At 39.0% G+C, this 22,920-nt stretch overlaps 1 protein-coding gene across 5 annotated transcripts in view; it reads left to right on the top strand.

Moving 5' to 3' along the window:
- Positions 1 to 22,920, top strand: part of elmo1 (engulfment and cell motility 1 (ced-12 homolog, C. elegans)) — a 226,214-nt gene that overhangs the window by 127,963 nt on the left and 75,331 nt on the right. For 3 of the 5 annotated variants that reach the window (XM_030147280.1, XM_030147277.1, XM_030147278.1), the window contains 6 exons: positions 1,033 to 1,074; positions 1,439 to 1,489; positions 2,006 to 2,128; positions 4,237 to 4,365; positions 9,748 to 9,852; positions 15,623 to 15,731. In XM_030147280.1, the coding sequence (XP_030003140.1) occupies positions 1,033 to 1,074; positions 1,439 to 1,489; positions 2,006 to 2,128; positions 4,237 to 4,365; positions 9,748 to 9,852; positions 15,623 to 15,731 (559 nt within the window). The remainder of the gene's footprint in view (positions 1 to 1,032; positions 1,075 to 1,438; positions 1,490 to 2,005; positions 2,129 to 4,236; positions 4,366 to 9,747; positions 9,853 to 15,622; positions 15,732 to 22,920) is intronic. The other 2 variants (XM_030147281.1, XM_030147282.1) reach the window with 1 other exon arrangement.

The raw sequence follows: 22,920 nt of genomic DNA, 5'->3' as shown, positions 1-22,920 counted from the left end.
ATGCCAACACAGACCTGAAATCAATGATATAATGCGTGGTGTGATGGTGTGTATGTTTGTGTGTGTGGTAAATCTGCAGATCAGCATAACGGAAAGGTCTAACAGCTCAAATCTAGCCCTCATCCCTCACTCATCGTTCTCCCTGTTCCTCTTGACAGAAGTGACATTTTCCCTCGTGCATACGTTCATTTCTCCCCTTATCTCTCTCCTGTTCGCTCCTTCACCTGTGTCAGGCTTTGCCCTGTAGCTAATCACATGATCCCTTACATCAGCACCACAGGGCCCACCAATGCTCTTTTGACATTAATAATGAATGATGCTAACGTACCACTTCCTCTTATGCAGCGCACACAGTTGAAGGCATGCTATGCAGAAATAAATTTAACAGCAGCCCTGCACATAAATTATAGTGCACTTGGTTGTTGCAGTGCATCTTAACCAGGGCCAAAAAAGAAAACACTGAATATTAAAGAAGGGGGTCTGCTTAAATCAGATTCATGAGGCTGGGTCCTGGGGGGGTTAGCAGTTATAAGCAATTAAATTGGCTTGTTTTAGGTGATAAGTTACCAGTGTGTCCTTTTTGCTGAGGTGCAGCCATGCGTGGTAATAAAACTTTATGGATCCTGCAGAGGCACTTTTATAATGGGATGTTATGGGATGGCACCTGCACGTCATGTTAAGATCTTTTGCATCTTTTACATAGAAGACAGATGATGCACATTAAAACATGCATGAGGCTAATGACACTACTTTTGTGGTCGCTGTGGACAGATAATTGTAAAAATGTGTGTATGTGTGTGTGTAGTCAGGATCATCAGTTAAGCTATTATTATAATCCCCCCAGTCTCACTTTTCTGCTGACTTCATTGCCCTCCCTGTCCCTTCCTTCTGCAAGCTGCACCACTGACAAAATGATTTTTTTTTTTTTTTTTTTTTTAAACCTCCTCTCGGACTCTCTTTATCCACATTCCCTCACTCACCCTATCTCTCTCTGTTTCTGACTTTGCTTCCTCACTGCACACGATATGGTAGTTTGATGAGCACATTGTGGACATCCTAAATTGTCCCCTAACAGTAAGTGCACCCTTGATTAGCACACTTTGTAGTATGCACTGTAGAAGACATGAGTTAGCGCATTTTAGTATCCCTTTTTATAAGATTAAGTTCCTTTTTTGGGATGGCTTGCTTATTTTTTTAAAGGGCCTGTCACTGCATACTTTGCAGTTTTGCTGCAGCAGGCTTGGTTTATTTATTTTGACCGCATTCATTTTCTCATTTCAACATAAAGAATTCTAAAAAAAACAAAAAACTCTTTTGTCGGTACGTTATTTTGCGTCTCACCTTTATTCCTGTCACTGTTTTACTGCTCTTCCTAAATTCTGTCCTCTCCCATCTCTGCCCCCCTCCCTTCCCCTACTTTTCTCTTTCCCCTTTACAGGAGATGGCCCATATTCTCGCCCAGAAACAGCTGCGCTCCATCATTCTCAGCGTAAGTCGAAGCATACCCGTCTCTTTCCTCCTCCTTCTGTCTCATTGTCTCCCTGTCTGTCTTTGGTGGGGTTTTTTTTTCTTATCTCTTTGCCTCTGAGCCAGTATGATATCAGAATGGAAAATGACACCTGCCACTTCAGTCTGTGTCTCACCTTGTTGGTTATTATCTACTGTACTCACTGTCTCACACCTGGTCCTTTTTTCTCTTTCATCTTCTCCCTTGTGCTAAGTCTTATTTCTCCCTCTCATGTTCAGTCATCTGACTTGTTCTTTCTAATCCTTGTCATTTACTCTTAAATCCTCTTATTCTCCTTTGTTATCTCTCTCCGTCTTCTTCCAAAATCCGTGTCCTGCCTTGCTGACCTTTTTTTTCTCTCCTTCACCTTCACTCTCACGTCTTAACGGCTTCCTTGCCTCCACTTGCTCTTTCTTGCTTTCCTCCCTGCTCTTTTTTTTTCTCTTCTTTTGGCTCCGTATCTCATTTAATCTTCTATTTGTCCTGCGTATGATGTAGAATGTGATCCGGAGTCCAACACCTATTAACGATGAGATGGCTCACCAGCTGTACGTGCTGCAGGTGCTCACCTTCAACCTGCTGGAGGACCGCATGATGACCAAGATGGATCCCCAGGACCAGGTGGGGATCGTGAACTCTGCAGGCAGGAATGGATGACCAATGAAAAGAATAGATAGAAACAGCTGGAGCTGCTAGAGTAGGAAAGAAATGGAAGTTATTAACTTTAAATGAAGACAAAGTAATGCCCAAATACCCAATTTTAAGAAGTGAACTTGTCATGTGAATGGGTGAATGAGAGGCATTCTATCTAACCTCAAATAGCGAGACCTATCTCCACACTTATTAAAGCTGTGTCATCACTGTAGATGGGTCTGGCATCTTTCACTATCTTTCTGGAATAAGGGGAAAATCCTCTCTGGGTTGTGTGGTCACTTTGTATTTCCGTAAGTGAACCACGCTCATCTTGAGTAGCTCTAAGTGCAGGATGCAGCCCCAGTGCATTTGCAAAACTGTGTCAGGGAGAAGTTGTTTCAGTGGAACATTCACACATGGTAAAGTGAGTATTGAAATGTGTATTATTAAAAACATGACATAAAAAAAAAAACGTGTCTTTACCAAAGCGTTTTTCATTTTCAGCATATAGTGGCAGTTTTCAGTAGGTTTTTAACCTTGATTTTACAAACACTTTAGAATGTACAGTTGACTCTATATTACCACCAAGTTAAGAACACTTAAGATGATTATCAACCACGGAGATGAGTCATTTTCAACTAAAAAATAGATAATTTCATAAATGTGTGTAAATTCCATAAATGATGTGTCTCTTCACTTTTAAATATTTAAAATAATTCCATTTACAGGCTAATGAGATAAATTTTGTCTTCTATTAATGTAATTATACTTTTCTTTTTTCTTTTGTTCAGAAAAAAGACAAGGTGTAGTTTTTAGATGTTACCTGTTTGACAGTTTCGACTGACTCCAGTCTTCCACAGAAGCATCATCTGATGTGCTGCCGACGTGTCATTTAACAGCTGGTCGGCTTGACGGACCAATCAGAGCCCAGGATGTGGGACACATACGACCACTTAATACCCACAGCTATTATCAACCCCCGGATATATGGAACCCCAAAAATACATAAGAAGGACACCCCACTGCGCCCCAGAGTAGACAGCATCAGTTCGGTCATTTACAACCTCTCAAAAGCTCTAGTGGAAATCCTCAAACCCGTCCTTGGCACAACACCATTGCAAGAATTCAAAACAACTGGCTCGAGAACTCAACAATATAACAGTAGAAAAAGACAAAATCCTCATTTCACACGACGTCATTCATCAAAACCCCTGTGGACGTCACATTACACATTGTACAAGAACACCTAAAGGAAGACCAGAGACCAGCTCGACGGACCAATCAGAGCCTGTCAAGCCGATCAGCTGATAAATGACATATCAGCAGCACGTTGGATGATGCTTCTGAGGAAGACTGGAGTCACAGTCAAAACTGTCAACCAGGTAACATCTAAAAACTATACCTTGTCTGAACAAAAGGAAAAAAAAAAGTACAATTCCATTTACAGCTTGAAAAACCTGTTTTACGTGTTAAGTGTCACTTGAAATCCAGGCCTACCCTCAGGCTGAGCCACAGTCTGGCTGCCCTCCAGACCTGCACCTACATGGTCAGATCAGAGCCATCTCTGTGATGTTGACCTGCATGAGTCTGACAAAGCTGACCCTTTACACCACTCTTTTTTTGATGTGGAGGGGGCGTATTTCCTTACCTTCAGTCTCCTCTGTTCCCAAATTAACTATTTTCCAACCTGCGATAAGTTGATGTATCATTCAGTTAAAAGACTCCCAAAACAAGTATTGTACAGGAACCTCAGCCCCTCCAGATGTACAAATGAAAATCCTCTTCAGGAAGAGAAAAGAAGTGGTGTCATAGAGGATTCCCCACCAGGGCAGCTGAGTTTGTTCCAGCCACCAGCTGTAAACATCATTAATCTTTAATTCTGCGACTCAGGGGTAGTTTGGACTCAGTTCAGGCAGGTTTGAAAGCCACATACTGTAAGTTTGGCCAAGTAATAAAACCAGTGAACAGACTGGATGTTGGCCAGATCGCCTAGGGCACCAAAGACTGCAATCCTCTGAAATTATAAAATGTTCAATAGAAGGATAGACAGGTGGAGTTTTCAAAGTGCACTTTAATATTGTTCTCTGCATGTGTAGGCTCAAAGGGACATCATTTTTGAGCTGCGGAGAATCGCATTCGACGTGGAGTGTGAGCCCAACAACAGCGGCAGCATTGAGAAACGCAAGTCCATGTACACCCGTGACTACAAGAAGCTCGGCTTCATCGTAAGTTGTTTGTGTTTCCTAAAGACTGTGAATTTATTTATTCACTAATGTTAATTTTATCTCAAACTTATATCATTACACATGACACATTTGGATTTTAACTTAGAATAACTTCCATCGAACTCACTATCAATCTACCACACCTGAAACCTACATCATCCAGCCGTTTCTCCCTCAACCTGTCCTTCAGCTCCTTTACTTAATCTCTCATTTTCTACGTGTAACAAAAAGAGATCCTGATGTCAAATATATATAGACTGATATATAACCACTTAATACAGACCCATTTATTTTTAAGCAGTGAAAAGATTTATTTAACTATTTCACAAATTAAATGGAGGACCTTTAAAGGTTATATTAGTGGAACAACCTTGAATTCTGTACGTGATATTTGGAGGAAATCATCTCACCCCTTATATCATATATATTTAATATAACAGTTCAGTTTCTGTAAAGCCCTTGTTATGTATCTCGTCTCTGTTTAGCTGTTTTTGACTTTAACACTGCCTTCTTGCATAGTTCCCTTACTTTAGATGACATTGACTTGACTTAGATTAATTTACTGGAGACACACACTCAAACGCATACAGAAGCATCGTGGGACTCAAGTCAATCCACAAAGGGCTGCTGTTAATGGGACATGATTATCCTGCACTTAAATATCTGAAGATTAGAATATGTCAATATCTGCCTAGGCATGCCAAGGGAGAAAGCTTGTAAGAGTGTGTGTGTGTGTGTGTGTTTTCTACATTTTCTCATAGACATATTATTAAATTTCCTTTTTAAGCTCTTCGTCTTCCTTCACTCTCATTGACCCTGGAATATCTGTGTTTATTTCTCCCTTCCTCTTATCTCCCTCCACTCTGAGCATGCAGACTGTTGTACATATGTGTCTGTGTGTCCTTTTGTGTTACGTATTTTAGACTAACTTCCACATGAGGGCTTAAACTAAACCCACTGTGGCTTGGTGTAAGCCCAGAGCTGTTTCGGGGCTATTCCCATTCTCACTCCCTCTGCTGTGTGCTCGGTAAAGATAAGGCCAATTTCACTGCCTTGTCTCTAATACTGTGGAGAAAACACACCCTGAAATCCTCAGTTTGCCTTAGCTAGACAGCTTTGAAATACACAGATCCACAAAGTATAAACAAACCAAACTTCTGCAGATAAACCTTATCGGTGGAGAAATAATTTGTGTTGCTATGCGTTCACGGACTGTTACACATGTTGAACCCTTTTCTGTGTTCATCAGAGAGGGAGTTAATTTATTTTTTTAAATAAGACATGAGCGTGTCTGCGTATCTATTCCTATTTCAAGCCTGTAAGTCTGCTTCCTGTCAGGTAGAATTACAAAAGTGATGAGCCAGATCTCAGTGTCCCCGTTCCTCTTTCATCCTCTGCTTTACTTCCTCCTCTTCCTGTCGCTTTTGTCTATAATATCCTGTCTAACCTTTTAAACTCTGCCTGAGCTCAGAGTGTTGTGTTTGCCTGCATATGCATGGATTTAATTATTAGTTGACAGAATTTTCAACAGTGTATGAGGAGGATTATGTATGACAGGCTGTGACAGCAAAAGCGGCATCTAGCTGCATATCTCATACAATATTTAGATAATTTGGACTAAAGAAGCAGTCGGAAAGCGCCAAGACAGTTCAAGTTTTGATTTTTAAAATGGCACATATATATGGTTTTATCCCAAACCCATGCTGGACTATAATTCATATTCCTTCTCATCATTTTGAAAAGCAGGCGTATTCTATGGAAACTGTACCCTTAAAATGTCCAATTCAGTTAAAAATACATGCTCAGTTGGCATTTGACTCGGAGTTCTACATTAACACAAATAAACTGCCTGAAGTCAAACATTTTTTTTGTGTAATTCCACAGGAGAGATGTCTATATTTGGGATTTTACTCTGTACTCTTTTCACAAGTTTGAGGAGGGTGAAGTTTTAGAGAAGAAAAGCTGATGCCCCATATTTCTGCATACTAATCAGAATTCAGCATTTTTGTCAGCCAAAACCTGATAACCGACACAATGTAGTGTGAATGAGTGTTACATTCTTAATAATGATGCAATGATGAACTTTAGTGATGTATTATCATCTACACAGGCAATGCAGCTCAAAGTGTTTAGCAACAAACAACACAACATTTGCTAAGTACTTCACATGACAAAGACACAGAATGGACATGAAAACAGAAATAAAACACAATAAGAAGAGTGGAAAATGGAACAAACAAACCATGCAGATTTGAGATTATATGTAAAACAAAATGGATGAACTGGCGAAATGTCCAGGGTGTACCCCGCCTTCGCCCGTAAGTAGCTGGGATAGGCTCCAAGCGACCCCCGTGACCCTAGTGAGGATAAAGCAGGTTCAGAAAATGAATGAATGAATGAATGTAAAACAAATATTCAAAACTGAATCCAGCTATCAATGGTGGGGAGCAGTCGTTTAGAAGAACATATGACCTTCAAAATGCTTCATCTCCACAGACTGTATCACCCACTGAATAAAGTGAAATGCACTGTTTACACACAACTGTATGATAGGATTGTCAGTTTTTTCTCCTTGACACAAAAACCTGGTCAAAATAACAGTGTCATAACTGTGTCATCTTCATGTGCTGCGTCAGCTGATAGTTTACATTATAACTCTGTTAGCGTAGAAAACATCTACAGTAAAATCACAAACCACCTCCATTTTCTGCACAGTTTGCGTTGTCTGAAGATGCACTAATAATTCTGTTTGGAATCGTCCAAACAGTTCAGAGCTGTCACAGTTTAGTCTGAACAGCCATCATAGCAAAGATAATACAGGGTTCCTGCGGAGTCGTAAAAAGCTTTAAGTCTTGAATTTACAAATCTGCATTTAATACCTTAAAAAAGTCTTTAAAAGGTATTAAATTTGATATGGTAGGTCTTTAGTTATGTTGCCATAAATTTGTTGACTGTATTGTGTTTAAATGTGTCCATGGTGCAAAGAAAGTAACGTTAGACGACTCAGTTCCACCTGTTCCAACCTGACAATTTATACTGAAATCAGGAACCAATTATCTCTAACTTTGCAGCCCCTGGTCAGGAATATCTCGGAACAGTGGGAATCAAGGCGTTGGAATAAATAAATACATTTTCCTAAATTCTAGGAGTTACAAATCTTTGCCAGTATGGCCATGAAATAGGCATTAAATTCTGTTCAAAGTAGTCTTAAAAAGGTCTTAAATTTAACTTGTAGAAACCTGTAGGAATCCAGTAATAATGCCACATGGTGACTCTATACCTTCATAAGCCTCATAATCAAACTTCCCCGTGTAGAAGAAACACTGTGATTTCATCATCATCATTTAGAACTGTGTCCAGTGGAGAAAACAATAGCATTTCTAGCTTTTATCATTTTATCATTTTCTTTGACTCCAGAAGTTGTTTATATTCTTACTGGTTCTCATCCTCAACTGGACACTTTCTGCCACTTTCGTCAAGACCACTCAGCATTATTTGGGAGATCTGCAGAACTACATTAGCCCTTTTTACATCACACTTCTGTTGAGGGAATACTTCACCTTTGTTCCGGAACAATGTCTGTGTAAACGAAATGGTGGGATCATTTGGTCCCACCTCTGTAACACCTCTGGTGGTAGTAACAGAGCCCTGATAAAGGTGGAATCATAATTCTGGAACGCTACGTAAAAAGAACACCTCTCGTTCCGCAAGGTGTGATGTTTTGATGACGTATTGCATGTGCAACCCCCGTGCTGGGGGGATTTAAAAATGAGCGTGGGCCGTGTGCAGTAAACAAACATATCAGCGCGACCAGAAAGATGTCGAACTGGGGAGATGTCGAGATCCGCGAGCTGTTGTCCCTTCAGGCGGAGGACTCTATCCATGCTAACATTTGTGGAATGGTGAAAGACAGCGCAACTCTGGAGAGGTTAGCAACACTGCTATGCTTGGGGTATTTCCGACATGGATGTGATACATCACACTCTACGCTGCACTGTGTTACGGCCCCTTTGATTCCGTAATGCAGGTCCGCTGTGTAAAAGTCCAGCCTGTCTCACCTCTGTTCCTCCTTTGGTTTGGCTGTGGAAATCAGTCAGTGGTGGAAAAAAGGTGGGATCACCATCTCACCTTTTTTCCAGGACCTTGTTAATACTTATTTTAATACTGACCATCAGTCTTCTGTTAGTTTATAAGACATCTGTGATGGCTCTTCAGTTTTAATTCTCTTTCTAACCACAGGCCTAGATATGAATGTTTACTCTCAGTCAGTTCCTTAATTCTGCATATTGTAAGCTAATTTATCTCTAACGATACCACAAGGTACAGCATGGCCCAACAACTCAAAACTTCCCTGGACAGCTCCAAGGTCTTATATTCTGTCTGTTTTTATTTTATTTCATTTCTTCTGCTTAGCAACAGCATCGTACATCATATTAACCAATCACATTTAAGCTTAGCACAGGTTACTATAAGTTAGACTGACTTCCTGGACAGGTCAGAACTGACTTCTGAGAGAGGGCGAAGCTTCGTCTGTCAGTTTCTCACTTGTGTACAATAAAGGAAGGCCTGATTGACAACTAATCCACTCTCCATGAATTTCTTTGTCGTTTACGCCTCCACGACAATCTCTGTGTTACAGTGGCTAGTGACTCACTACTTCATCTAGTGGTCATAATGACAGCCCTATAGACTAGAGAAGAAATACCACATGTATCACCTTTAAATATAGAAGACCTATTACTGACACACAAACCTAGAAGCAAACTTACTACAAATAAAGTAGGAGTTTAGTTTTGAGATAATATTAAAACTGGTGGAATCCTAAACAATACAGCATGAGAAACACTAACAGTGTGGAAAAGTAACAAGAGACTGATATTTCTCTTAGTTTCATCTGGTTGATTTTGGACCGATAAATGGCGACAGTTATGACCATCATGCAAATTAATTGCAATTAGCTCAAATAATTAGTGATTCTGTGATAATTGTGTTGGGCCGAAGTGTAGGTTGATATTCACAGTGAAATAAACATACAGGGGTTTATGGTCAGTATTGATGGAACAGCCTCTGAATTCTTCATTGCTTAAATAGTGAAAAGCAGAAAATGTGGTTGCACTGAATCACTCCAACTAGGTTTCTGAGAAAAAGAGCAAGTTCAACTGATGGTCTCTTTAAACAAGAAACCTTTAGCCCTCAGTGTTGTTTTGTTTCTCGTGTAATTTAGTGTTTTGTTGTACAGTGTTGATTTCTTTTTGCCTAGATTTTGGAGAAATTCCAACAGGACTGAAATAACCTGGAACTACCTGAGGAAAACAAAAAAGAAAGTTAAAAAACAAATGGTTTAACAGGTGGATCCAAACCACTGCTTCCTCTGTGTTTCAGAACCATGTGAATCCAGCTGTCGACTTCACCCAGATTCCTCCAGGCATGCTGGCTCTGGATAACATGTTGTATTTCGCCAGGCACCACCAGGACGCCTACATCAGGGTGAGCGCGCACACACACACACACACACACACACACACACACACACACACACACACACACACACACACACACAAACATACACACACACTTTCATTTACCCCTTGCAGAGACCATCAAACACACACCTCAGGGGTTTCTCTGATTGTTGTTATGTTTATCCTTGTCCCCTCTGCTTCCTACCCTTTTCCCCTCTCTACGGCTCTTTATTTATTTTTTTCTGAATTTTGTCCTGTTACCAAAATATCTTCTAAGTAAAACAGAAAATCAGTCAACAAAAGTGGTGAAATTCCATTCAGTGTCATTCACTTGGAAATTACTTTTTTGTTATTGTTACATTTCAGTCTCAATTTTCTGCCGATGAATGGTCTGATTGGGCTGTGATTGTAAAAAGTCAACATCTTCAGCAGAACAGGATTCACTAGTTTTGGTGATTGGGTTTTCATGTTTCACTCTATTTCAGGTTAACCAGGCTGCTTTCATGGCACCTGTCCAACACTCTTCAGCTCTTATATGTGTTTTTTAGTACCACACATCTGAATTCCTGGGTGTGTATGTGTGTTCTACTTCTTTTTACAACATGGAAGTGAGAGAAGAGATGTCTGGTAGTGCAGACTCAGCCGTTATCAGTCAACCAGAGCGAGAAAACACAGCCTCCAATTTTCCAAATTAAACTGTCAGCAGTTGAAATGATTGGGACCTTGATGGCCTCATTTATGGTGCACTGCCTTCATCCATATAATTACAGTGAATTTTAGCTGTTGGAAAATTATTTCAGGCTTTTGGAGATCCAAAGTAATAAGTTAGAGGGTCAGATAAGGCCAAATAATGACTAATAATTTGTAGTGTGATGGGAGTGTTCATACTGGACATGTCTAGACAGCGAGGCATATCAACTAAGATACAAGATTTTTTTTTTCCACATGTTGGAAATGTTTTAAATGAAATTATGCATTTTAAAACATTTCCCTGTGGTCTACATAAACTCTAAATGCTCTGCTTGGGTCTGAATTCTTCATTAATTAAACTCCACAGGTCCATCTTCATCCCTATTTCTGAGTAATGACACCAGAAAGGTGGTTTTGAGCGCTGGCCCTTTAAATGTACATGAGCCACTTCAGGCCCCGCCCCCTCCAGGTTGTTGGCTGTGCTGCTTTGTCCCGTTCAACCAACAACTGAATATTTTAGGTAATCAGCTCAAAGTTTGGACATATTTTCAGTTTTTACTACAACCACTGCTGCTGACAAACAATTATGTTGTACCCGGAGAAATGTTTGTCAGAAGTCTTGATCTTATATGTGCAAACGTCGTGACGTAACTAGTTATAGACGTAACAAATTAAGCCGGAATTAAAACAGGTTGTAGAAGTCCACTCAATTTTTGCCAAAATGAATATAAAGATAGCTTTGCAGCACCTGGAGGGTTCAAATTCAAACTTTATGAACTATTAGGGTCCCCAAACACACAAATAAATGTAGCTGTGTTAGCTAAATATGACCCCTTTAAATAAAAGCAGGATTCTATTTTAAAACCTCAATCTGTACAATGAGATCATTTCTGATTCATAAATTAATATTTGGGGCCAAATCTACTAAGGTCCCAATTTGTGTGTACAAATTTGCGTGTGTAATCTAGAATTTTGCGTGTGGGGTTGAACCGCTGTTTGCGGGTGATTTACAAACATTACTTGTACCAATTACAACAGTCTTGGAGAGCGTTCTATTTAAATGAGGGTTTTGCATGCACTACTGGAGAAAATACGCTGTATAAACTGCTCTGGGATAAACCAGCACAAATGGTAACAGTGGCTGCAATGATGGAAATGTAACATTGGTGGAGTTTAGTCACAGAGGGTATTGCATGACTCATTCATTCATTTATTTTTCGTTTTAGAGGTGGGGGGGCCATGGGGGATGTTGGATTGACTGTCAGGCACCAATAATTTTGTCACACTGTGGCCTAATGTCAATGTGTATTTTTAATCACAATTGTCAGATCAAGTAGAAAAGAATCAATCCAAAAATGTTCACACAAGGGTGAAAAATACGTTCTCTTTTTTCATTATTTTGATGTCTCCTTTTTGTGACAATAACTACTTCCATGTGTGGACAATTATGCATCCAAACCGTTTGCACCTCCCTTTGAGACATGTTACATATAGCCGCAGTTCCTATGAGCAAAATTGCTTTAGGGTTTGATAAATCACTTTGCGTGTGCTACATTAATATATTTACATTTTCTCCTCCCAGCACAATTGTGTGTAAACGCCCCATATTATATATTCAAATGTGCGGCAAACGTACCAACTGGATGCAGAAAGAAAGATACAATCCTTAGTGTGCACTGTTAGTAAATCAGTTTGTACATTTTTTATACACACAAACCTTTAGTAGATCCGGCCCTTGGTCTTTATATCCTTGTTGAGACATTTTGGTGTCTGACTACTTCTGTTAATTTTGATTTATGTTTAGTCATTGGACTAAAATGGCATTTTGTTGTAGTCATATTTTAGTAATCTGAACTGTTTTAACTTTAGTCTAGTTTTAGTTGACTCAACGTACAGTAGTACACCAGGTAAGTCATTAAGAAAACATTTTTATTTACAATGACGACTGGGCCAAAGGCTTCTTGTCAACGTAATCATGACAAATGACAACAAAAAATACAAGGTGATTAAAAATGCACTAAAACTAATAGTAAAACAGACATAAATACATATAGCAGTACGTGTCTGTTAAAATGCCCATAATATTTTTCTAAAATGCAGAAATTGAAATGAAATGATCCAGTTTCACCCATTTTTGAAGTTTATACCAATCTTTCACTGCTATATATTGAGAAGATGATTGACCAGTGACAGATTTTACTGTGGGTGTTTTCAGTGTAAGGAGCTGTGATGACCTTGTGTTGTAGGCAGGAGATGTGATTGTACAGGTAGGACGGTGACAAAACCAGAAGACGTTTGAAGATGAGCATAAACCAGTGGATGTTTCAGCGACTATGTACTGACGGCCAGTTAACAGTGGAGTACAGGGGGCAGTGGTGCATCCTGAAGGGGACGTTTGATGCAAATCAGAGAGTGGAGAGCTCCCTTAGAGGCTCTTTTATAGACGACATCTTAATAATCAAATTTGTCGAACAGAGAGGGTGAAAGCTGAGCTCATTCAATACAGAAAACCAATTTTTGATTTGACCTTCGAATGTAAATTATTGATGTGATGTGTGAACGATAGGGAGTTTTTGAGCCAGATGCCTAAATACTTGTACTGTGGGACGTTTTCTAGGTTGTACCCTGTAAGAGTGGTGAACTATGGGGCTGCAAAAAATATTCATATGTTTCATCTGTAACAAGTTCTTTAACTCTGATGTAGACAGCAGCTTCTCATTTCTGAAACAACCATCAGTTTTATAGCGAGCATAAAAATTAGACTGTGTTTCAGTGGATAAAGGTGATAAAGGTGGTCTGAGGGGTCCAGAATGACCCTGTTCCAGAGTGATGGGTGCATCAGGGTGAGAAGAGAGGTGGATGAGGTGATTACCCATCATGCCTAGTGCCTACAGTACAAGCCCTTGGGGGCATTGGTATGATCTGGGGTTGGTTCAGTTGATCAGGTGTAAGTTCAGCAACAGAGTCATCAGGACCAAATTCTTAAACAGTGGATCAGGGAGCATGAGGCTTCATTTTCACACATGGATTATCCAAACCTGAACCCCATTGAGAATCTATGGCAGTGTTTTTCAAACTTGGGGTCAGGACCCTATCTGGGGTCACCTGGACTTTAAATGGGGTTGCCTGAAATTTCTAGTAATTGATAAAAAATAAACTGAACAAAAAAAAAAAACTTACTACTGACTTACTACTTATGTTGCCTTCCAGGTAACCTGTAACTCATGTTTTTCCAACCTTCTACCAGTCAAAATGCACTGGAATGTCAGTCAAACCTGTGACTTCCCACCCATGAACTCGTACTAGATCCATGTACTCCCAGTTCCAAGTTTTGACGTCACGTAGCAATGGCTGCCCCCATGGATGTGGTGTTTATGCAGATTGCTTATTAAAACAAGGTATTGTTCTGACATTATTTATCTTCAAATGTTCTGTATAATCAGTAGCTACTCTAGCGTTAGCTAGTTTTCAGTCCAATGAGTGCAAGAATAAATTAATACCAAATACCGTATTTGGACATTTGTATATTTGGATATTTGGATACGTATTTGAAATAAATATACAAATAACCTAACATAAAAGGTAGAACAGCTTCTCTTGCCTTATGCGCCATTTTCACTTCTCTGTTTCCCTCAAATAAGCAAGAAACAAGCACTTTTGGCGATAGAAATGATTGTAAATGAACATAACATACGGTCCACCATGCTGGTTTGTTTACATCTAGCTACCACACTTCCTTGCGCTCAGGCAGTTTGGTGTGACTTGCCTGGAATGTTACGAAGTCATGAGTCGTGGTTTGAAGTCATGACTTACGGGCTCAAAAATCCACCTGGAACGCAGCATTACTACTAACAAAAAATATGGTAAATTGAGAGAGACAATCCTAATACATAAAAGACATAAAAAAACTGTAAAGCTGAAACTGAAGCACTGTGGTACTGTTTATCTTTCAAATGTTCATTGTGGTCATTTTCAGATGCTGCAGCTCTTTCATAATTCATAGTTTGAGTTCTTGTTTGTTCAGTATTAATTGTCAGCCTTGTAAATCCAAGCTGGACTGACTGTACATATCCTGACCAAGGAAAATAAAATTCTCATTTTGTGCAGTAATCTACACCTGGCTTTTCTGCCTCCGACCATAATAATATACATTATATAGAATAAATGTCGTCTAAAATCAATGTTTATTTGCAGCATAGTATAGCAAACGATTACATGACCAAAAACAAATTAATTTTAGCAAAAAAAAAAAAAAAAGTCTCCCTTTTGAATGTCTGGGGTCATCAGATATTTGTGATGTTAAAATGGGGTCATGAGCCACAAACGGTTGAATCTATGAGATGTACGGGAGAGGACTTTACACAGTGATCCAACTCCCATTAATACAAGATTTTGACAAAAACTTTGTTGACATTGCATGTCATAAACGATGCCATGACAATGCATTCTGTAATCAAAGCTAAAGGCAGTCCAACATAATATTGTGAGGTTTTTTGGACAGTGCACATCTCCGATTTGATTTTGCAAAGACGTATAAACCTAAGAGCGAGGATTAAGAAACTTAAAAGAGAAGCTGATGTAGATGCTGCATGGGAATAAATGACATTCACTCAGACTTGGATATTTCTTGTTTTCCTGTTTGTCCTCTGTTTAGACTCGGTTATGTTTGGACACACTGACTGAGTGAGTCTGCATCTCTGTTCAGTGTGTTTACCTGCATGAATGTCAAAATGATTCTTCTGAAATAGTGAAGAAGACACAGATGGTTTATGAAATGTTTGTTTTCCTTGATATCAGGTATAAAATGTAACCTTATGTATTTAGTTCTTTCTTCTCTTAGACTTTGACGCTATATAGTTGATGAGACTTTCAGTGTGTACATTAACGTCACATCAGATCAATTCAACTAAATGCATCTAGATTCTCTAAAATGCAGAGTTCTGATTCGATGTCTTCCAGTTGATCTTTCATCATATTTCTCGCATATTTGTTTGTTGATGAAAGTGCAAAGGGATTTTCATCACTGACTTGTTTTTGTCGGAAGAAAAAACATCACATGATCAGAACTGTCAGAAATGAACACGTCTGATTGTCTGCATTTCTAGATCGTTCTGGAGAACAGCAGTCGAGAGGACAAACACGAGTGTCCGTTCGGCCGCAGCAGTATTGAGTTGACCAAGATGCTCTGTGAGATTCTGAAAGTGGGCGAGCTTCGTAAGTCTACACACACACACACACACACACACACACACACACACACACACACACACACACACACACACACACATTACAACACCGTCAATGGTGTAGATAGTACCTGCTTTTAGTCTTTCTTCACTTTACTTCCATTATCTTCAAACTGAGCTACAGACAGATGATGTATATAGTTACATGCACAAAAAAACAAACTTCCAGACGTACTCACTAGTGCACACGTTCCAGTTCAGTTGAGATGAAAGCAGCCATTATCTTCAGTAATTGTGCTGCTGAGAGTTCATTACGTAGTGCTGCTCCTTGCCTCCACTGAGCTTCTTTCAGTCTTATATACCACCTCAGCAAGGCACACTTTGCAGAAAAAGAGATGCTGTGCTTGTGTCCATTCCAAATTGATGTGCCCTTTTCATTTGTCTTTACTTGTTTAAATGGGTGAATTGGCCTCTGCTTTTTTCAGACTGACCCCCACTGCTCACTGTAGGGAGGGAGATGACATTCTTAGCTCGGTTTTAAACTGATGTGCCCTTTTCATCTGCTCATGTTTTTTTTGCCTCTTGAGGATTTGGACTTGGCTGCAATGCGGGGTTCTTCACTCTGCAAATTTCACCAAGGACATTCAGCTTTATTCCATGATAGGAAAGTGTCTATTTTGTACCCTTAGCTTTAATTTTGTTCAAATGTTCTTTTTTTTGCCTCAGCTATCCTTAACATTACCAATTATGTCTCAGGCTAGCTCTCAAAACAAGATAAGGATGTGCAGCCACACTGTTTTAAACACTTGGAAGCATATTGTAATTTCTTGTCTTCTTTTAATATGCTCTTATCTTTGCCAGACTCTGTTCTAATGCAAAATGTCTCCACCTCCCTCCCTGTTCTCATCAAACTCTGGGCATATCAGAGCAAAAAGTACTTTCACCAGGGAGAGAGCTATCTGCGCTGCTTTATTACACAGATGCACTAACTGACCTGATGTGTAGACAGTGTCCATGTGAGACACAGTGTCAACACAGAGTCTGACTCTGGGGCAGAGATGAAGGATTTCCAGGAGTCAAATGTAACTAAACCATTTCAGTGCTGTATTTAAGTACAACTTGTACTTGAGTATTTCCATATTATTGGCACATACTGTATTCCATTCATCTGACAGCTTTAGCTACTGGTCACATTTTACCTGAAGGTTTCAGATAATTAACCCTGTAAAACCTGAACCATTAAGTCACTGACAGAAAATTCCAGTTCTTTGAAACTGGAGCCTTTATTGGTCCTTCTGAACAACCAAAGCATTTTTTTCAAATATCAATTTCCATGTTTCCGGGGCAGCCCTGGCTCCAATGGTAGGGGGGGGCATGAATTGTCAGCCACACTTCTGCCAGTCTGCCCAAAGGCACCTGTGGCTACAAATGTACAGTAGTTTACCACCACCAGAGTGAGAATGTGTGAGTGAATGAATAATGGATCCACTGTACACACTTTGAATATGCATTTATAGAAAAGCACTATATAAATCTAATCTATTATTATTATTATTATTATTATTATTATTATTATTATTATTATTATTATTATGTACGAGTCTTAATTTTGTCATATTTGATACATTCGGTCTCAATGCTAAAATATTATTATTTTTGAAAAAACAAAAACATAATATAACACAAACATGTCTAATAAATTGATAATTCCTTTTCAGAATTGGTAAAGTTCTGCCTCCTTCCTCATTAATGACAATCTTGTAGTGTCACTGGCCTCTGGTGAATGAATTCCTCCCCCTGGTGGATTATCTGTGTATTGCATGTATCTAATTGTATACATCAGGTTTTCCAGGAAAAAAAATATCACAGTAATCCTGTAGAGGGCTTCAAAAGTTATGTATCAAATATGATACGTTTGGCATTATAAGGTTAATGCCATAACAAGCCTTTTAAAAAACACACACATTGTTAAAGATTAAACCAGTTAATGGCTTCTGATGTTTCACAAAAAGGAGTGTGTAGTTAAGGTCTCATAGCAGTAACTTGTACTAGTTTTTATGCCTCTTGATGTTTTCCATCTGTCCACATGATTTTTTTTTTTTTTTTTTTTTTTTTTTTTTTATCAACATGATATGTCAGGAACAACTAGGAAATAGAAATTTAGCTCAAATACTCATTTAGACACAAGGATGAACTGATTCCATTTCACTGGTTAAAGTTTAAGGTTCACACACATTTTTGGCCAAAACTTATGGATGGAAATGGTAATTATAGCAAAACTTCACACAAGTATAAAAGGAAAAGGCCCAGGGTCATCGTCACTGTATCATCATCATTAAAAACACTTTTCTGGCTCATACTTCAACAGGACATTCAACTTTATTCACTGATAGAAAAGTGTCCACCTCTGCACTTCTCCTTTAATTTGATCCTTTCATTATTTTATTCTCAGCCATCCTTAACGTTACCAATTAAGTGGAAGGCCAGCTCTCTAAACAAGATAAGGACATGCAGCCACACTAATAATGGGAATCAATAGTCATCATCATTCAATGCCATGCTCGTCTGTAAAAACAGTCTCTGTGTACTCTGCAGACACTTTGTTCTCACTAGAAATTATACATGATGATGAAGATGATGACATCTTTTTCACCAAAAATTAATTTAAATCTGTCACAAAAGTCCTTCATAGTTGTCACTGCTTTTATTGTAGGAGTCTTTGTCATGGATATAAACAGTGGCTGGACTGTTTTGGTTTATAATTCTTGTTTGTTTGTTTGTTTCATGGTTTCATTTGTGGAAACCATTCAACATGTCACCAAAAACCGAAGGCTAGAGGAAAAAGATGTGTGTATCAGAACTCACACACTAACCACACTGATGCTTCACTATTAGGACTCAAATATAGATTTTCCTGCTCATACATGCAGAACTGTCTTTTTACATAACTGCTGAAGTAAACCATCTAAATACTTGTCATAACTCTATATGTACATATTCACCACTTGCTGAGCCTTTACTTTTTTTTTTTTGCAGTGATTTTGTGTTTGATTGTGTGTTTATGTGAGCGCCTCCTCGTCCTTTCTCCGTACAGTGCTCTTCTTCATGTCTCATTAGTTTTCATCCACTGTGCTCCACTGCACATGCCCTTTTGACCTCCTCTCTGCATGAGCTGAATTTCCTTCCCTTTAGTGTCTCTTAGAAATAGAGCTTTGACCTCATTCACATCTCGATGCAGATTACTGGATGTAACCAGACTTGTCCCAAAATAGGCAAAAGACAACATCTTTATCTCTGGAGCGTTTAAAGCATGTACTTGAAGGCTTATGCAATAGTACAAAATCCCTAGAATGAAGGCCGGGCCCATCATTATGAATAAGTCGTTGATATGGAGAGATTTGCTTGTTCAGATACTTGGATCTGAAGACCGGATTTTATATCATTTTATAGGGATATAAAATACAACCAGACCATCAGTTCCTGTTAACTTTTAAACTTCCATTTGAACACAAATATCTTTCTGCACCGTACATTTTCAAAACAGGCTGGTTCCTGTTTCATTTTATTCCTATTTATTGATTTATTTTTTCAGTATTGTGTCCAATTCCAACCAAATAGACTGAACAGTAGCGTAGCGATGCATATCATGCCACCATAGATGTTAATACAGTATGTAACAAGAGGAAATCAGCCATGTTGTCTCTGATTTTCTTCAGATTTTGATTTAATGTTATAAAACCCAGTGTATTTATGACACAAGATAACGTTTTGCCCTATCTTGACTAAATCAGGTTAGATGATTCCAAATGTGGAAGCAGAATTTTTTCATGCCAGGATTTGCCAGGAAATTTGTTTAAAAAAAAAAAAAAGTTTGTACCAATTCTTTTTTTTTTTTTTTTTGAATTCAAGTTTTTATTGAACTTTTCAAAGGCTTGTTACATGACAAACTTAATATGTTTCTCCATACAGGAGCAGGCATATAATTAACAATCAACTCTGGCAACAGACTCAACATATTTTTGTTTCATAAACATGAAAGATGAAAGATAAAAAAACAGGCAGCAAATACAAAAAAAGGTGGATACATTATAGTATCAACTAATGTGTATCTGTATACACACACACACCTATACATGCACTCATACATTCATACATGCATACGTGTCTACCTTTATATAATCCCCAAACCTGTCCCAAAGGGTCACCCCCTCCACTCTGTCATCACTTAATCTACTAAGCATACATTCATAGGACACAGTTTCAGCCATTGCACAGACCCATTCTTACACCTGTGGAGTTTCCGATGCCTTCCAGTTTGTTAAAATGACTCGACAAGCTGTTGTTGAACCCCCTGAAATTACCGAAAAGTTAGATTTGGTTATATTGAGTAACTGAGATTCATCCCCTAGTAAGCAGAGCTCTGGATTTGAGGACATTTCTGCTCTGAGCCATTTACTTCAAATATTTAGAATTTGAGTCCAGGAGGGTCTGATTAAAACACATTCCCACATACAATGAAAGAAAGTTCCAGTTTCCTCTTTGCATTTCCAACACAAATCATCACCCAATAGTTTCATTCTATACAATCTAGATCAGGGGTCTCCAAACCTGATCCTCGAGGGCTGGCATCCTGCATGTTTTAGATATTTCCTTCTTCCAGCACACCTGGTTCAATTTATGGTCAGCTCATCATCAAGCTCTGTAGAAGTCCGATAACGATGTAATAGCTTCCAGGTGTGCTGAAAGAGGGAAATACCTAAAACATGTAGGATACCGGCCCTCGAGGAGTTGGACCCCCCTGCTCTAGATGGTATGTATACCAATTCATTTTAATGTGTATTCACAACCTGAAGATATGAAAATATATGAACATCAAGCTCAGTCAATAATAAACCATCAGATTGACTTAAAGTTATTCACAAATGTTTCAGACACTGTGTCTTACAGTTATAGTTTGTGTTAGGAACCAACAGTAATCAGCCTCACGTTTGGGTTTACATTTGATCTGGATGAAACTACTAGGATTAGATTTATATAGCGCTTTTCTATGAACGCATACTCAAAGTGCGTACAGTGGATCCATTATTCATTCACGCACACATTCTCCCTCTGGTGGTGGTAAACTACATTTGTAGTCACAGCTGGCCTGGGGCAGACTGACAGAAGCGTGGCTGACAATTAGCGCCTACAGCTCCTCCGACCACCACTGAACATTCATACACATTCATACACCAGTGTGAGTAGCAGCACTGGAGGGATGGAGGGTGAAGTGTCTTGCCCAAGGACACAACAGCACATGACTAGGACAGAGTGGGATTCAAACCGCCAACCCTTCAGTTATTGGACGACCCACTCTACCAACTGAGCCATGGCCACGCATAATTGTTCATCACCAACATCACCCAAACTTGGTGGAAAAAATGAAGGTACAAGTGGAGGAAATTATTGTTAACAAACATTCTGCATTCTGCATCTGTTCATGTGCTTTTAACATGTCTTCAACTAGTTGATCATCATTTGTTGCTGTATCATTGGCCAGAAAATTTGGCAACATTGGCTCTAATGAAACCCTAGTGTGTTAATTCTAGAGCTGAGCTTTGAGAGGACCACAGGTTCACCAGTGACTTTAATCTGGAGTCCAGTGAAAATTCTTGTTTTCACTTAACACTGTCTAAATTTTGGTCACTTAGATTTATAGAACTAAAACACTGGTGTGGTATGCTGCCACTGAATAGATCTGGATTTGTGCATAGTTCTGACAGGCTGGAGACATTCTGATCTCAGATTTGGAATCAGCATGTTTGATTTAGGTAAAACCCATTCCCTCCCTCATTTAGGTAAAATCAGGGGTTTTTCTTTTGATGGCAAATTGATTGTTGATCAGTGCAATGTGAGTTATTTCAACAAGACACAAGTGATTTATTGAGACCAAAAAACATGAAAACAATATAAACTAGAAGCACTCGGAGAGCACAGACCTCCACCAAGGCCAATCAGTGGGCCTCCCCGTGCTCCCCCCCTCCCCGATCACCACCTAAATTTAATCATTTGTTCCTTGTGCCAGTATCAACATTTCCTGAAATTTTCATCCAAATCCATCCATAACTGTTTGAGTTATCTTGCACATGGACAGACAAACAGACAGATAAACCAACGCCAGCAAAAACATAACCTCCTTGGCAGAGGTAAAGACGTAAATGGTGTGAAGGATGCAATAAGACGTAACAAGATGAAACCGACCAAAGGAACCATCATAATGTTTCACATCCTGACACTGACACTGAAAACTGGTTTGCACATAGGACTGAAGTTAATATTGATTATTTTTCGTTAAAATAGTTCAATAATTTATTTAATATAATAATAAATTGCGTTAATATGGAGTGATTTTAAATCAACTCTACACACAAACAGCTGGTCAAAATGTCTCTCAAAGGCAGACTTTTTACTTTTATACTTTAAGTGACTTTTTTGTAGATATTCTCACTAAAGAATTTGAATGAGTACTTCTACTTTAACAACACAGTGATCTCTACTTTTGCTGGAGTAAAGAATGTGCATGCATTTGCAATTCTGTAACTGAATGGGATTGTGTTTTTTCATTATAGTTGCAGCTCTTTAAAAGACTTTTTTATCCACTGGTGAATACTGTTTGCCATTGTGTTGTTACTGCTGTAATGACTCTGACGTCCCCCTGCAGGATGAATACTGGAGTTGAATCACAGCAGTGACCTTGACTTATACTTGAGGCCCTTTTATTCCCACAGGCCGTGTAATGTCCTCTTTATTGAGGCTCTTAGCCTGGGAGACTCTAGCATTAATATTCATGACGTGGTATAGCGTGTTTATGTGTGTAAAACCGGGAGTCAGCAAAGAATTGACAAGATGAACCTGTAATCTGCAGGTACGACCCATCTGTCTGAAGATACTGTAATAACAACGCACACCAGATTACAACATGACAGTAAACACAAATAGGTCATCCATGGGCACCCAGTGGAAAAAGATACGCAGAGGGAATAAAATAAAGCACTCGGGACGAGGAAAAAAAGACAACATTTTGATATATTTATATTTACTGCGTCCTAAATCCTAATGTTCCCATCCGTCTTTGTCATAGCTCCAGTAAATATTTGTACAGACTCGCACCCACAGAGCTTTATATCCATCTTATCCTTACAGGAGGAAACTGCTGCATCCCTGAGCAGCCGTAAGCC

The sequence above is a fragment of the Sphaeramia orbicularis genome, chromosome 11 (genome assembly GCF_902148855.1).
Source record: "Sphaeramia orbicularis chromosome 11, fSphaOr1.1, whole genome shotgun sequence".
NCBI lineage: Eukaryota > Metazoa > Chordata > Actinopteri > Kurtiformes > Apogonidae > Sphaeramia > Sphaeramia orbicularis.
Note: the sequence above shows the minus strand (reverse complement) of the source record. Positions and strands in the feature narration are given on the sequence as shown.